General features: G+C 37.8%; 1 protein-coding gene across 1 annotated transcript in view; it reads right to left on the bottom strand.

Moving 5' to 3' along the window:
- The window catches only part of C8A (complement C8 alpha chain), a 66,840-nt gene extending 53,008 nt beyond the window's left edge, over positions 1 to 13,832 (bottom strand). Inside the window, exon 1 of the mRNA XM_044236421.1 lies at positions 13,756 to 13,832. Coding sequence (XP_044092356.1) covers positions 13,756 to 13,832 — 77 coding nt within the window. The remainder of the gene's footprint in view (positions 1 to 13,755) is intronic.
- Positions 13,833 to 14,491: the final 659 nt, after the last annotated feature.

The raw sequence follows: 14,491 nt of genomic DNA, 5'->3' as shown, positions 1-14,491 counted from the left end.
TGATGACACCCAGGTTGAAACCCAAAACAAGGAGCCCTGGGGAAAGCAATGTTCATCTTTAACACTGGTTTTCAAACTTGGGTCCCAGAACTCTTGTACACTCTAGTATACCACGGAGGACTCCAAAGAGCCTTTGTTTAAGTGGGCTGCATCTACTGATACTGATACTGATTCAAAATCAGAACAGGAATTTTAGAAATATGTATTTATTGATCTATAGATAGGTACATATTTAGCAATATATACCTATTTTTTAATGTGCTGTTGGATCCTGTTGGCTAGGATCTTGTTGAGAATCTTAGCATCCATATTCATCAGTGATATTGGTGTCAAATTCTCCTTTTTGGTAAGGTCCTTGCCTGGTTTGGGGATCAGGGTAATGCTGGCTTCATAGAAAGAGTCTGGAAGTTTTCCTTCTGCTTCAATTTTTTTGAAACAGCTTCAGGAGAATAGGTGTTATTTCTTCTTTGAAGGTTTGGTAGAATTCCCCAGGGAATCCGTCAGGTCCTGGGCTCTTGTTTTTTGGGAGGTTTTTGATCACTGCTTCAATCTCGTTATTAGATATCGGTCTATTCAGGTTGTCGATTTCTTCCTGGTTCAATTTTGGTAGTTTATATTTTTCCAGGAATGCATCCATTTCATCTAGGTTGCTAAGCTTATTGGCATATAACTGTTCGTAATTCATTCTGATGATTGTTTCTACTTCCTTGGTGTTAGTTGTGATCTCTCCCTTTTCATTCATAATTTTATGAATTTGGGCTTTCTCTCTTTTCTTTTAGATTAGTGTAGCCAGTGGCTTATCGATCTTATTGATTCTTTCAAAAAACCAGCTTCTACTTTCATTGATACGTTCTACTGAATCTCTGGTTTCTCCCTCATTGATCTCAGCTCTAATCTTGATGATTTCCCTTCTTATGTGTGGAGTTGGTTTGATTTGTTGTTGATCCTCCAGTTCTTTAAGGTGTAGAGACAGCTGGTGTGTTCTGGATTTTTCAATTTTTTTGAGCGAGGCTTGGATGGCTATGTATTTTCCCCTTAGGACCGCCTTTGCTGTATCCCATAGGTTTTGGACCGAAGTGTCTTCATGCTCCTTGGTTTCCATGAATTGTTTCAGTTCTTCTTTGATCTCCTGGTTGATCCAAGCATTCTTAAGCAAGGTGGTCTTTAGCTTCCAGGTGTTTGAGTTCCTTCGGAACTTTTCTTTGTGATTGAGCTCCAGTTTCAAAGCATTGTGATCTGAGAATATGCAGGGAATAATCTCGGTCTTTTGGTATCGGTTGAGTCCTGATTTGTGACCCAGTATGTGGTCTATTCTGGAGAAGGTTCCGTGTGCACTTGAGAAGAATGAGTATTCTGTTGTTTTAGGGTGGAATGTTCTGTATATATCTATGAGGTCCATCTGGTCCAATGTGTCATTCAATGCTCTTGTTTCTTTATTGGTTTTCTGCTTCGATGATCTGTCTAATTCTGAAAGAGGCATGTTAAGATCTCCTACGATTAGTGTATTCATATCAATATGACTCTTTATCTACCTATTTTTTTAAAAGATTTTATTTATTTATTTATTTGACAGACAGAGATCACAAGCAGGCAGAGAGGCAGGCAGAGAGAGAGGGGTAAGCAGGCTCCCCGCGGAGCAGAGAGCTCGATGCGGGGCTCGATCCCAGGACTCTGGAATCATGACCTGAGCCGAAGGCAGAGGCCCCAACCCACTGAGCCACCCAGGCGCCCCAATATATATCTATTTTGATTTTAATATCAAACCCATTACATGTTACAATATATGCCATAATTTTATTTGAAAACAGATTTCCTTGAAAAATAATTAATGAAAAGTATGTCATTAATCTGCATGTTTGCAACTGTGTTTTATGTTTGAGTTAGTAGAATGCATTTCTGCTTCTTCATTCAATCTGTTGCTTTATGTTGCTTTGGTTGAGAGGTCTTTGAAGAAAATCAGCCTCTTAGAGGTATATAGTTGAAAATATTACACAGTTGAGGGGAATTTTAACAGTCTTTTCAGATCACTGTGGGTATTCTTTTTTGATACTACACCACAACTTTGACAAGTGGTAATTTTTTAAATGCTAGTTGTAATATGGAATCTGAAATCATGTCAATGAACTTTTTTGCACCCTCTTACATTAAAGTCCACTGGTCTCTGTGTATTTTGAATAGATCTGGCACTCCTACATGATCTTTGTAACACCGGGCATTGGAAATTTGAAAAATAATGGTTTACTATGCATATCTTAACAATGTTAACACATTTTACTCTCCAACATAAATTAGTCAAATTTGTTAATATCAAATATCAGTGATCTATCTCATCAAGCTCAGTGGGAATGTTTTCCAAAATTTAAATTTTTGTTTGAAACCTCAAAAATTTTTATCCTTGATAACAAATGCTATTATTTGGTTTCCTTGAAGCGATGGGCTCCCTGTTCATTTTTGAGACAATGCCTGCCAAATAAGTAAGCCTGAATAACAATAACTTGGCAGCTATTCTGTTGAGAAAAAACAATGTTCAAGGGAAAAAATTCGTTTATTGTTTTTCCTTAAGACAAGCATCAGACTTCAGTATAACAGAAGTTCATAGTGCATTCTCCCCATTTTGTCACATAGAATATTTAAATAACTTGTATTCTAAGATTGAGGCATTTTTCTCAGAGATTCAACTTTACTAACATTCATGATTTTTATTGTTGCAAGAGGGACTCTGTTATGTCAGACTTAACTTCTTTCCTATGAGTTTGATATCACTGCCTTGATTTATACCAAGACCACAGTATTTTTATCTGCCATAACTTTTGCACCATCAGTGAAAGCATTAATACAGTGGAAATGGCAAATGTCTTAGTGTTATTATGATATTGTTGTGAACCCACAGAGCCCCTCTGAAAAGATCTTGGGGACTCCCTGGGATCTGCAGACCACTGATTAAGAAACGCTGATCTTATAGAGGGCACAGCTTGCATGGAGCACTGGGTGTGGTGAAAAAATAATGAATACTGTTTTTCTGAAAATAAATAAATTGGGAAAAAAAAAAAAAGAAACGCTGATCTATAAGATGATGTTGGTATGTAATACCAGTGCTCCTGTCCCTCCAAAAGCTTCAGCGCTCGGCTCACAAACTTCCTCTCTATCCCAATTCCTTCCATCACCCTGGGAAACCCTGTCAGCCCCATAAATGAGTTATTCAACACTTGCCCCTCAGTCACTCCTTTTCCTCATCTCCATGGACCTTTTTCCTCACTCCACTATCTTCTATGGTCAATCCTGGTCCTTCTCACTCTCTGAAACAGCTTCTTCTCCAAATCACTAGTCCTTGAGTCATCTGTGAATGGTTATTTGGGGGTTCTTCTCCTTCTGTATTAGATGCTCAAGGATTCTCATTTCACTTTCATTTGAACTTCTTTGGGACTTCTACTCTTGTGACACCTAAGCTTTCTGTCAATGATATCCCCTCCTATTTTAATTTCCCTTTGTAACTAGTTTTGAGTCCATGATCTATCATTTTAAAATCATAATTATGTCCTAAATGTCTGGACTCTACTGCTCCTTTAAAGATTTTATTTATTTATTTTATAGAGAGAGATCACAAGTAGATGGAGAGGCAGGCAGAGAGAGAGAGAGAGAGGGAAGCAGGCTCCCTGCTGAGCAGAGAGCCCGATGCGGGACTCGATCCCAGGACCCTGGGATCATGACCTGAGCCGAAGGCAGCGACTCAACCCACTGAGCCACCCAGGTGCCCCTGCTCCTTTAATTATGCCTACCTCTAAAACCCAATCCTGAACTAATCCAAGACTCCCTCTTTATCTGGTTAACGCCTAGGTATCTTTCAATGTCATCCTAAAGTTCATTTCTCTAGAGAAATATCTTTCCTCCCCTCATCTGGTTTAATCAGTCTCTGCACATTTTCTCAACACTTAATTATCACCTTTGTAATATTTGTCTAATTTTTGCCTTCACCAGATTGTAAGCTCTATGAAGGCAGATACTGTCTGTATGTTTGTTTACTGTTCCTATCAGGGTGCCAGACCCAATGAAAGTGTTCAGTGAATATTTAGGAAAGGGAAAATAAAAAAGAATGAAAGGAGGAGAGCAGGGAGGGTGAGGGACAAAAAGGGAAGAGAGGAGGGAAGGGGGAGAGAGGGAGAGGAAGGAAGGAAAGAAAGAAAAGAAGAGAAAGAATGAGACCAATTGACAGGAAATAGAGTGACATTGTTTAGAGACTTACTTGAACCTAATCTAGGGTTAGAAGCTAATTAATTAATCCTGATAACTAGACATTCAAATGGCTCAAGATTCTGTCTATGTGTCATTTTTCTGATAGACCATCCTGAGAATAAAAGTTTGAAGTATAGGGACATGGAGAAAGACAGGGTTCTAATCATCAAAAGAAGGGTAGAAGATACATGGTGAAGGTTTGGGAACAGAAAATGACTCCAGGATTAGTTTTGCATCTCACTATGGAATTGTCAAGATAATGTCAGTGTAAACCCACAGAGACTGCATTATGATGTCAAAGTGGAAGGAAACAGTATTAATGGAAGGAAGCAGAAGCCTAGACAGAGCAGGGCTGTGTTGCTATAGTTTTTAAAAGCTTTATGACATGATGTCTAGACAGAAGCACACATAGTAATGCTATCACTGAAGCAAGAGTACAGAAAGTATGCAAGGACCATTCATTAAGTCATTATAGGGCTCCAACCTTTTAGCCAATATCAATATGTGCAGCATTTTCTCGTATCATTCCAATGAATCTTTAAATGGAGTTTTTTTTTTGCTTATTATAAAAGTAATACATTCTCTTTAAAGAGAACATAAAAGAAAAAAATGCCTCCAACCCTCCCACGATTAATATTTTGTTATATTTCCTTCTGTTCCATTTTCATAATATAATTGAGGTCATACTGAGTATTACATTTTACATCCTGATTTTCCACTTAATACCATAGCAGAAATGTAAAGTATTTATGATGGCTACACATGGTTCCACTCGTCTAACAGCAAAAAATTAGATTATTGACCACCCAGTGTTTCCATATTCTAAGTTCCTTCCTGAAGATACTTCCTGTAGAATGGGATGGTTGGGTTGAAGGATACAGGTGATTTTAAGGCTTATGACACTGTGGCCAAATGGCTTTCCAGAAGAATTATATCATTTTTTTAGGAAACCATGGATAAATCTGTGATCTAGTAAAACTCAGCAAATAGTTTTAAAGCATCACCAAAAAAAAAAAAACAAAAAAAAAAAAAACAAAAAAAAACACAAGAAAAGCATCTCCTAACTGCTGAGAATCTACTCATGCAATAACACTGAGAGTCAGGAGTTTTTTATTATAACTTTTAGTTTACATCTACTTTGTTATGCTACAATGAGCAAGTTTCTTTACCTAACTGGCTTTTAGGGGTTTTTTTTTGTTTTATTTTGTTTTTTAATCTATAGAATCACCACAAGTCAATATAGTACTATGGCAGGATTTCTCAAAGTGGTCTCTGGGGAGTGCTCAACCTGGGGTTGGGAAGGAAGAGAAGAAAATTTACATGGTCAAATTTGGATAAATTGCATAGAACATGCTACTCTTAGAAATATAAAATGCAACCTATTAAATGCCCTGGGAAGTTCTGCATTCTAATTTGCAAAACCCAGCATTTCCCCAATTTTTGAATACATCATTTCTTGTTCCATGTAACATCTGTAAGATTGTGTAATGCAATTGAGGGCATACTGATCTAACTCAAAGTGGTTTGGATTCCACCAAGCATGTATTACAATCCAGTTTCTGCTACTTACTGAACTTTGATTTCCTTATAAGTGAAATATAAGATTTCTGGATAGGGCTGTGAACTAGTGACATGCTACCCATTTGGCTTTTTAAAGAGGGTGGCACAGAAGGCAAAGGGCCTAAAACCTGGAGTTGAACATGCAATCTCTGGGTCAAATGCTTGACCCTGCAAAGTGGCTACCTCAGCAATCGAGATCACATAATAATTAATTGTCTAAAAGGTTAGAAGGCCTAACCCTGATTATTGCCAGAGGATCATCCTATTAAGTTGGCTTAGCTTATATTTAAGACTGATTGTCACTAATTATATAATCTTGAAGCAGATCCATTCAGTTATTACATGGAAATTACATCATGAAACTGAGGTATTTTAAGTTGACTTTGAAAGTTGGCTGAGTCTCTAGTGATCTCCATGTTGCTAAATCTGGTGGAAAGTTTTCTGACTTGGTCTTACTTTCCTCTGTTAGCCATTGTTCCCTTTTTGATATTGGCCTGTCTTAGACAGCTTCAGCACCACACTTCTACGAGCTAGAATGTCTCAAGGTGCAGTACTGCCTTTCTTTTCTCTTCTGCTTCTCTCACTCTTAGGAAGGTGAGACCATTTCCTGGGCTTCCCATGACTTTATGCTAATGCCTCCTCACTTTAGATCTTCAACCTAGAACACTCCTTGAAATTCTGTTTTCTTTATCCAAGTCATTGCCTCTGAGGCATGGCAAACTTTCAGTGGCTCCAAATATCAACTTTTTATTTTCTTCTTCTTCTTTTTTTAAAGATTTTATTTATTTACTTGACAGAGAGAGAGAGATCACAAGTAGGCAGAGAGGCAGGCAGAGGGGGTGGGGGGAAACAGGCTCCCAGCTGAGCAGAGAGCCTGATGAGGGGCTCAATCCCAAGACCCTGAGATCATGACCTGAGCCGAAGGCAGAGGGTTAACCCACTGAGCCACCCAGGTGCCCCTTAACTCTTAATTTTCTTCTAACCAGATTCTCTCTCTGTTTTATCCACATCCAGAAGTGGAATCACCGTAACACACAGTTGCTTAAGCCAGATACCTGGCCATGGTCTTTAACTACCTCCTTCCCCTAACCTCTATATCAAATCCTTTGGAAATTTCTGTCATTTTACTTTCAAGATATATGTCAAATATCTTCCCTCTTTCTCCCTTTACTGCTACAACTCTAATTTAAGGTACCATTATCTCTCACCCAGATCACTGCTATGGCCTCCTTTGGGACCTCCCACTGCAGCTTCCTCCCATTCTTCTCTGCACAGCCACCAGGATGATTTTTATTTTTTTAAATTAGAAAACAGGTAATCCCTGCCCCCCATTATAAGTCCCTCTGGTGTTTTTTGACTGGCTGGTTGGTTGGTTTTTAGTACACAGATTCTTCTTCATGGTCCCAAGGTCCCCTGTGATCTGGTCTCTGTGCACATTTTGGACATCCTTTCAGGGCACAATCCCCTACTCTCATGCTGTTCCCATCCTTCAGGGCCAGGAGCATGATGGGCCATTTACCACTGGAAGGACTTCACCGAGGCTGATCTCTCCATTCTCCCTTATTCTTCACATGGCCTCTCCTTACTGTCCTATATCCCTCAGCTTAAATCCCACCTCTAGGACAGCCACCCTGTCCTTATAATACCCTCTATCAAAAGGTCCTATTAGTTTCCCTCATAGTACTTAACATAATTTTTTACAGTAATGTTTTGTTTACATGTTTATCGACTCCATCACTACACTGTAAATTCCATGAGAGTAGGAAGACACTTTCCTGGAGTCCTGGAATGCTAGGTATGCTAGCATTCCAGGAGCATGTACTGAATGAATAAGTGGACAAACAAATGAATAGATGGATGAAATGAACAAAAGAAAGTATCTTCTATGTGCTGGGTGCATGCAGAATTCCACACAGAACTTCTGGTTCTAGGCACGTGCCAGGTTTTCCTGCAATGTGTTCATAATGCTGTTTCCCCTGCATGGAATAATCACACCTCATTCATCTGGCTGAAACTTCGCAGTTCAGTTAAGCCTCTCTTCCTCTAAGTAGCTTTCTTTGACCTGCCTGCCCTATGTTAACATCATACCATATACATAGAGCTATTTCCGTCCCTACACTGCACGATCTATAAGGCAGAGGTCACAAATATATTGTTTGCAGGCCAGTGCTAAGTGTGTACTTTGCATATGGTAGGAACTCAGAACAAAGGTTGAGTATAAATATATTACCTCATTCACTTTTATATTATTTCATTTAAATAATATAAGAACCCTATGGGGTGGGAACTATTATACCCATTTGATAGGTAAGTAAAACAGAGTCATAGGGAGAGGAAATAAACTTGCTTAAAGGTATATAGGTAGTAAAATGACAAAGCAAGGATTTATATGAGGGGTTCCTGGATGACTCAGTGGGTTAAAGCAAGGATTTATATGAAGGTTGTTGGACACTAAACATATGCACTGTATTAGCATTCCAAGATACGCTATGAAGGATTTCTGACAAAATGGAAAGAGAGTAATAAAAATAATATTTAAAAGCTTACCATGTGCCATTTTTGTGCTAAGTACTTAGTATGAATTCTCCTAACTCCTGAGAAGCACTCAGTGAAATATGTATTTCTGTTTTATAGATGAGAAAGTTGAGTCTTAGTTTAACTGGCCCAAATTCTGGAGCCACTAAGTGGTGAAGCCAAGACGTAAACCCAGGTTGATCTCCCTCCAAATCCCATACCCGATGCCACTTGAAGTATAGTTAACAATTAGTTAACCTGAACAAAAGTGTCCACATTCACACGGCTCACTTCTGAGTCACACCCACTACTCTGACTGTTCAAAGTATTTAAAAATGCACATAGCTTGAATACATACTGATTTCCAGTTATCTGGACAACCTTTGAAAATAGTCACATGGCCCTAGCCCAGGATATTTTGGTAAACACACTCTGATGCCTGGTGAAATAAATAAAACAGAGAAGGATCATGATTTAAACTTCTCAGAGTCCACGACCTCTGTGTCCTATTTAATAAAACAGAGGTCATCCTCCATGTTTGATGTTCTTACTCATGTTTGCATCAGTCCTTCTAAAGGAATTTTTTTCATTCTCCATCAATGGAAATTTTTTGTTGAAAATGTTATATTTGCATTACTTGCCAAAATGAAGACTTTTTTGGTCTTTTTTTCTGGTGGGTGAGGGTAGCAGGAGTGGTGGAGATAATAGCCATCTGGCAATTAGAAGACCTGATTGTTCCACTAGCAGGCCAAGGGATTTAGAACCTGTAAGACTGCTTTCTTTCCTCTCTGGCTCTGGTCCTCAATCAGGGAATAATACTTAAAACAAACCTTAGGGGGACATGATGAGGCTTAATTGGCCGGTATTCTTAAAATGCCTGGTAGAGAGGTCTGGTTGTTATGTAATATGCTCCTTCTCTCTCCCTCTGGGGCTCAAGTTTTCTCCTTGCCACACAAGTGGATGGATTAAACCTGGTGTTGTCTGTGTCAATCCTAATTCCAAAGGTCTGTGATATAGAAATGATGGAAGCAGCAGACAAGAACATTAGAAGAGTTACTGCACATATATCCACGTACGGAAGGAGACTAATGAACATGATGATAAGTGGAAGACACAAAAGAATACCAAGGAAACTTTTAAAGCTGAAAATCATTACACAGAAACGAAAAAACTCATTGAATGTCCTAACAACAGATTAAATGCTGTGGAAGAAAAGATTAGCAAACTTGAAGAAACAGTGACAGAAACTACCCAAAATAGAAGAAAAAGATAAACAGACTTCAAACAACAACAACAAGAGTAGAGCCTCATTGGTTTGTGAGATATCGAGCAGACTAACCTATCTATGACTGTAATATCAGAAAGAAAAGAGATTATGGGGCAGAGAACATATTTAAATTAATAATGGCAAAACTTTTTTACAAATTTGCTGAGAACTATAAACCTATAGAACCATACCAAGGTGCATCATAATCAAATTGCTGGAAATCAGTAATAGAAAATTGTAAAAGCAGTCAATTTTTTAAAAATGACATATTACACAAAGAGGAAAGCAGATTTTTCCTCAGAGACTATGCAAACCGAAGATAATGGAATGACATATTTAAAGTGATGTGATAAAGGCAAAATAAAGACATCTTCAGGTCACTGAAAATGGAGAATTCATCAGCAAAAGTCATTCTGCATTGCAAGAAATGTCAGAGGAAGTTACTCAGTGAGAATAAAAATACCAGAAGCTGTATCATATTATTTGAAAGTAGGCTATGATAAATTAGGGATATATATTGTAAATCTAAGAACAATAACAACAGCAACAAGAAAGCAGAATAGTTAATAAATCATTTGGAACTAGAAAAAATATTAAATCTAAAAGATAAAAACCAGAATTAAAGAACAAATGGGACACATAGAAAGCAAATAAAAATGTGATAAGCAAATGCAGAGTTGTCAGTAATTACAATTTATATAAATGGTATAAATACTGTGATTAAAAGACAGTGATTGTTACATTAGATACTGAAGCAAAATTCATTTATGGGCTATCTACATGAAGCATACCTTAAAGTATGAAGAGTCAGATAAGTCAAAATAAAATAGTAGAAAAAACTCACCATGCAAACAATAATCATAAGAAAGCAAGAATAGTTATACTAATAATAGACTGTAGAACAAAACCAAATGCTATGGATAATGAGAGCCTTTCATAATGATAAGAAGGGAAGTCATCAAGAAGACATAATTATTCTAAATATAGATAGATGATAGGTAGATAGATAGATAGAGAAACAGAGTTTGAAAACACGTAAAGCATAAACTGCTTCTTTTTGCTTTCAGGAATTGAAAGGAGCAATAGACAAATCCACAAAGATAGCTGGAGACTGCAACATCCCTCCCTCAGTAATAAATAAAGCAAGGAGATGAAAACTTGAGCAACATTAACCAGTTTGATTTAATGATTGATTTAATTAGCACTACACCCAACAACACAGAAATAGATGCTTTTGAGTGCACACAATATATTCACTAAGAGATCATATATTCTTTATTATAGAACAATCTCAAGAAAGTAGGACTGAAAATTGTTTAAACTTTTTTTTAAGATTTTATTTATTTATTTGTCATAGAGAGAGAAGCGAGAGCGAGCACAGGCAGACAGAGAGGAAGGCAGAGGCAGAGGGACATGCAGACTCCCTGCCAAGCAGGGAGCCCAATGTGGGACTTGATCCCAGGACGCTAGGATCATGACCTGAGCCAAAGGCAGCCGCTTAACAACTGAGCCACCCAGGCGTCCCTGTTTAAACTTTTTTATCTGATGCATTACTATTTTATTTAAGAATGTGGTTTTCTTTCTTTCTTTTTTTTTTAAGATTTTTTTAATTTGACAGAGAGAGAGAGATCACAAGCAGGCAGAGAGGCAGGTCGCGGGGAGGTGGGGGGATGGGGGACCAGACTCCCTGCTGAGCAGAAAGTCCGATGTGGGGCTCGATCCCAGGACCCTGAGATTATGACATGAGCTGAAGGCATAGGCTTAACCCACTGAACCACCCAGGTACCCCAATTTTCTTTAATTTTCATACAACCATTTTATACATAAGTTTAAATTTATTTTACAAATAACATGATCAGGCATATAATACATTTTTTTTAGAATTAGATTATTTCTTGCCCAGAATTATCACTTAATATTTGGAATTTTTAAAATTATTATTTTTTATTATGTTGTGTTAGTCACTGTACAGTACATCACTACTTTTTGATGGAGTGTTCCAAGATTCATTGTTTACATATAACATCCAGTGCTCCATGCAATACATGTCCTCCTTAAGTTGTTTAAACTTTTTAAGGCAACACACATGCTAAAATGTATTATTTATATAAAAGATGTAATGGAGATCTATTGATACTTGAGACTGGATATTACAACTGGTTTTCATCATCACGATTTTATTTTATTTTCTTAAAGACTTATTTACTTATTTATTTGCCAGAGAGAGAGAGAGAGCCCAAGTCGGGGAGCAGCAGGCAGCGGGGGAAGAAGAAGCAGGCTCCCACTGAGCAAGGAGCCCAGGGCAGGACTCGATCCCAGGACCCTGGGATCATGACGTGAGCTGAAGGCAGACACTTAACTGACTGAGCCACCTAGGTATCCTTCATCACCATTATTTTTAAATGTTTTCTCAATCCCATATTTCTATTAAGGGTAGATAATAAGCAAATGGTAAAGAAGAGCTCATAAAAATAAAAATGTACCAAAAATTTTAAATTAAAAAAATTTTAATATAAGTGTACCATACACTTAATATAAGTGTACATAAATGTACATCATCTGATTTTCTCACTGTTAGGTTTCATATAAGATTTTATTTGGGGCAAAAAGAGTGACACTTAAGTTTTGTAAATGTTTGAAAGCACTGACCAAACTTGCTGATCCATGCCAACTGGCACATAATACATTTGTTCTATCTAATTTTTGTCAACCATCTGAGAGAATGGAAAGACCAAAATATGACAATAACAATCACACAACACTGCTGGCAGTAGTTTCCACTGAATGTTTGCAAAGTACCAGGCATTGTCTTAAGTACTTTCATCCATTTGTTTCTCTGAACTTCCTGCTATTTTACAACTCAGAACACTTACGTAACTTGCCTGAGATCACACCAACAGTCAATGCCGGGGCCATAATTCTAACCCAGTAAAATCATTTTACCATGTAATCTTCCATTTTCAAATCCTGGGTCAGATAAACTGGCATTAGACACATAAGACCTCATGATTTCCTACTTCAGCACTTCGTGAAGTATTTAATTGGTTCTCTTTTGCCTAGACTTCAAATTTGCCTCTTCACTGGTCTGTCTTCTTTGATAAGTTCATCAAACATCAAGAAGCTTTGTTCATTTTCAAAAAGGATTACAATGATAAGTTTTATAATTAAGAGTATCTCAGTAGAGATTTCCTTTACCACTGTTCTCTTGCCTTTATCTTGTAATTATTAGAGGTGAATTTTCTGATTTTTCAAATGCCTATTTGCTTTAAATACAAGTCGCAAATGAACTGCTTATAAAAAATGCCTTTCCCCCTCCTGATCTGTTACATAAAGGAAATCTCTCTTGCTCTAGCATTTAAAAGCAATAATGATTCAAAATTAAATCACTCAACAAGAACTTGAATAAAATAGCTCAACTTAAAATCTTCAGTGTTTGGGAGACAAGGACTGCTTTCAAACTACCCCAAAGCTAAAATAAGGGACTGTTTAAGCACCATTAACATATTTGATGTTAAGATATAAAAACCTGAAGCCAGGCTGGACAATTTAAGGAAATGAAATGAGCAAAATTGCAAAGTACCTATGAAAATATCACTTCCATTCATTACCCTACAGCAAAAGGTAAACTCATTTTAAGAATGAAATGACCCAGCATCTCTACAGTCTCTCACCTTTCGCAAGATGATGTTATTAACATTACCTAATTGTATCTCCCCTCAAACACTATGAGATGGGAATTTTCAAGATTCACAAACGGATGAGTAGAGGTTAGCTGTCTGACATTACTCAAGAGAATTATTATTTATTAAACCGAGTATACTTTATATTTGGGACCTTATTTCATATTCATCAGCTCTTATAGATGAGCTATTTTTCTGATTGAGATATTTTTCTCATTTCCAGCTAGGGAACCTGAAGCTCAGAGAGATTAATTGGTGCCCTCCAGATTGCCCAACTATCGAGTATTAGATCTCAGATTAGATTAGACTGAGTGATTTGTATCTAGGTCCATCGGACTCCAAGGACATGCTCTTTTCACTGCCCTGCACTTCTTCACTGGATTGGTAATAATATGAAAGATATCACATTCCATCCTAAAATCACCTGTTGCAAACATGAAAGTGTCTTAGCGCCCCACTCAGTGATCCCTAGGTACAAATCTTGCAGAATTACGACCAACTCACCGGTTCACCTTCTCCTGAATGGTTACCCCAGGATGACAAGTCATCAAAGACAAGATGAAGAAAGCAGCAGCAAACATTTTGTCCACCCTATGTTACTTAGAATGAATAAAATTATTCAGAGAGCCGGAGTCAAAGATGTCTTCAGACTGGGACCGGTAAGATCTATGTAATGTTTGGAACCAACAGAACTCGCTCAATTCTCATTGAGATGTGGTTAATTAGTGACTAGGGTATTGATTAGCCAAACACCCTAAAATCTCAGACACCAAAGGCCACTGTCCTTCAGATCTTTTGAAAAATAATATCCATATGGTTGAGGAAAGGAAGATTTGCAACCAATACCAGTCTAGCAAAGAGATCTTATTTTCAGAATGAGGCAAAGCCAAATTAAGAGAGAGTCACGGGGGACGCCTGGGTGGCGCAGTTGGTTGGACGACTGCCTTCGGCTCAGGGCGTGATCCTGGAGTCCCGGGATCGAGTCCCACATCAGGCTCCCAGCTCCATGGGGAGTCTGCTTCGCTCTTTGACCTTCTCCTCGCTCATTCTCTCTCACTGTCTCTCTCTCTCAAATAAATAAAATAAAAAAAAACTTTAAAAAAAAAAAAAAAAAAAAAAAAAAGAGAGAGTCACGGAATTCACTCGGTCTTTCTGAGTGGCTCTTGGAACTACTAAAGTCAGATCAATTTGCTTTTTAAGACTGAAACAAGGCTAACAGTGGTCTATCAGCCTGGTCATA

The sequence above is a fragment of the Neovison vison genome, chromosome 2 (assembly GCF_020171115.1).
Source record: "Neovison vison isolate M4711 chromosome 2, ASM_NN_V1, whole genome shotgun sequence".
Lineage (NCBI taxonomy): Eukaryota > Metazoa > Chordata > Mammalia > Carnivora > Mustelidae > Neogale > Neogale vison.
This window is presented reverse-complemented; position numbering and strand designations above follow the sequence as displayed.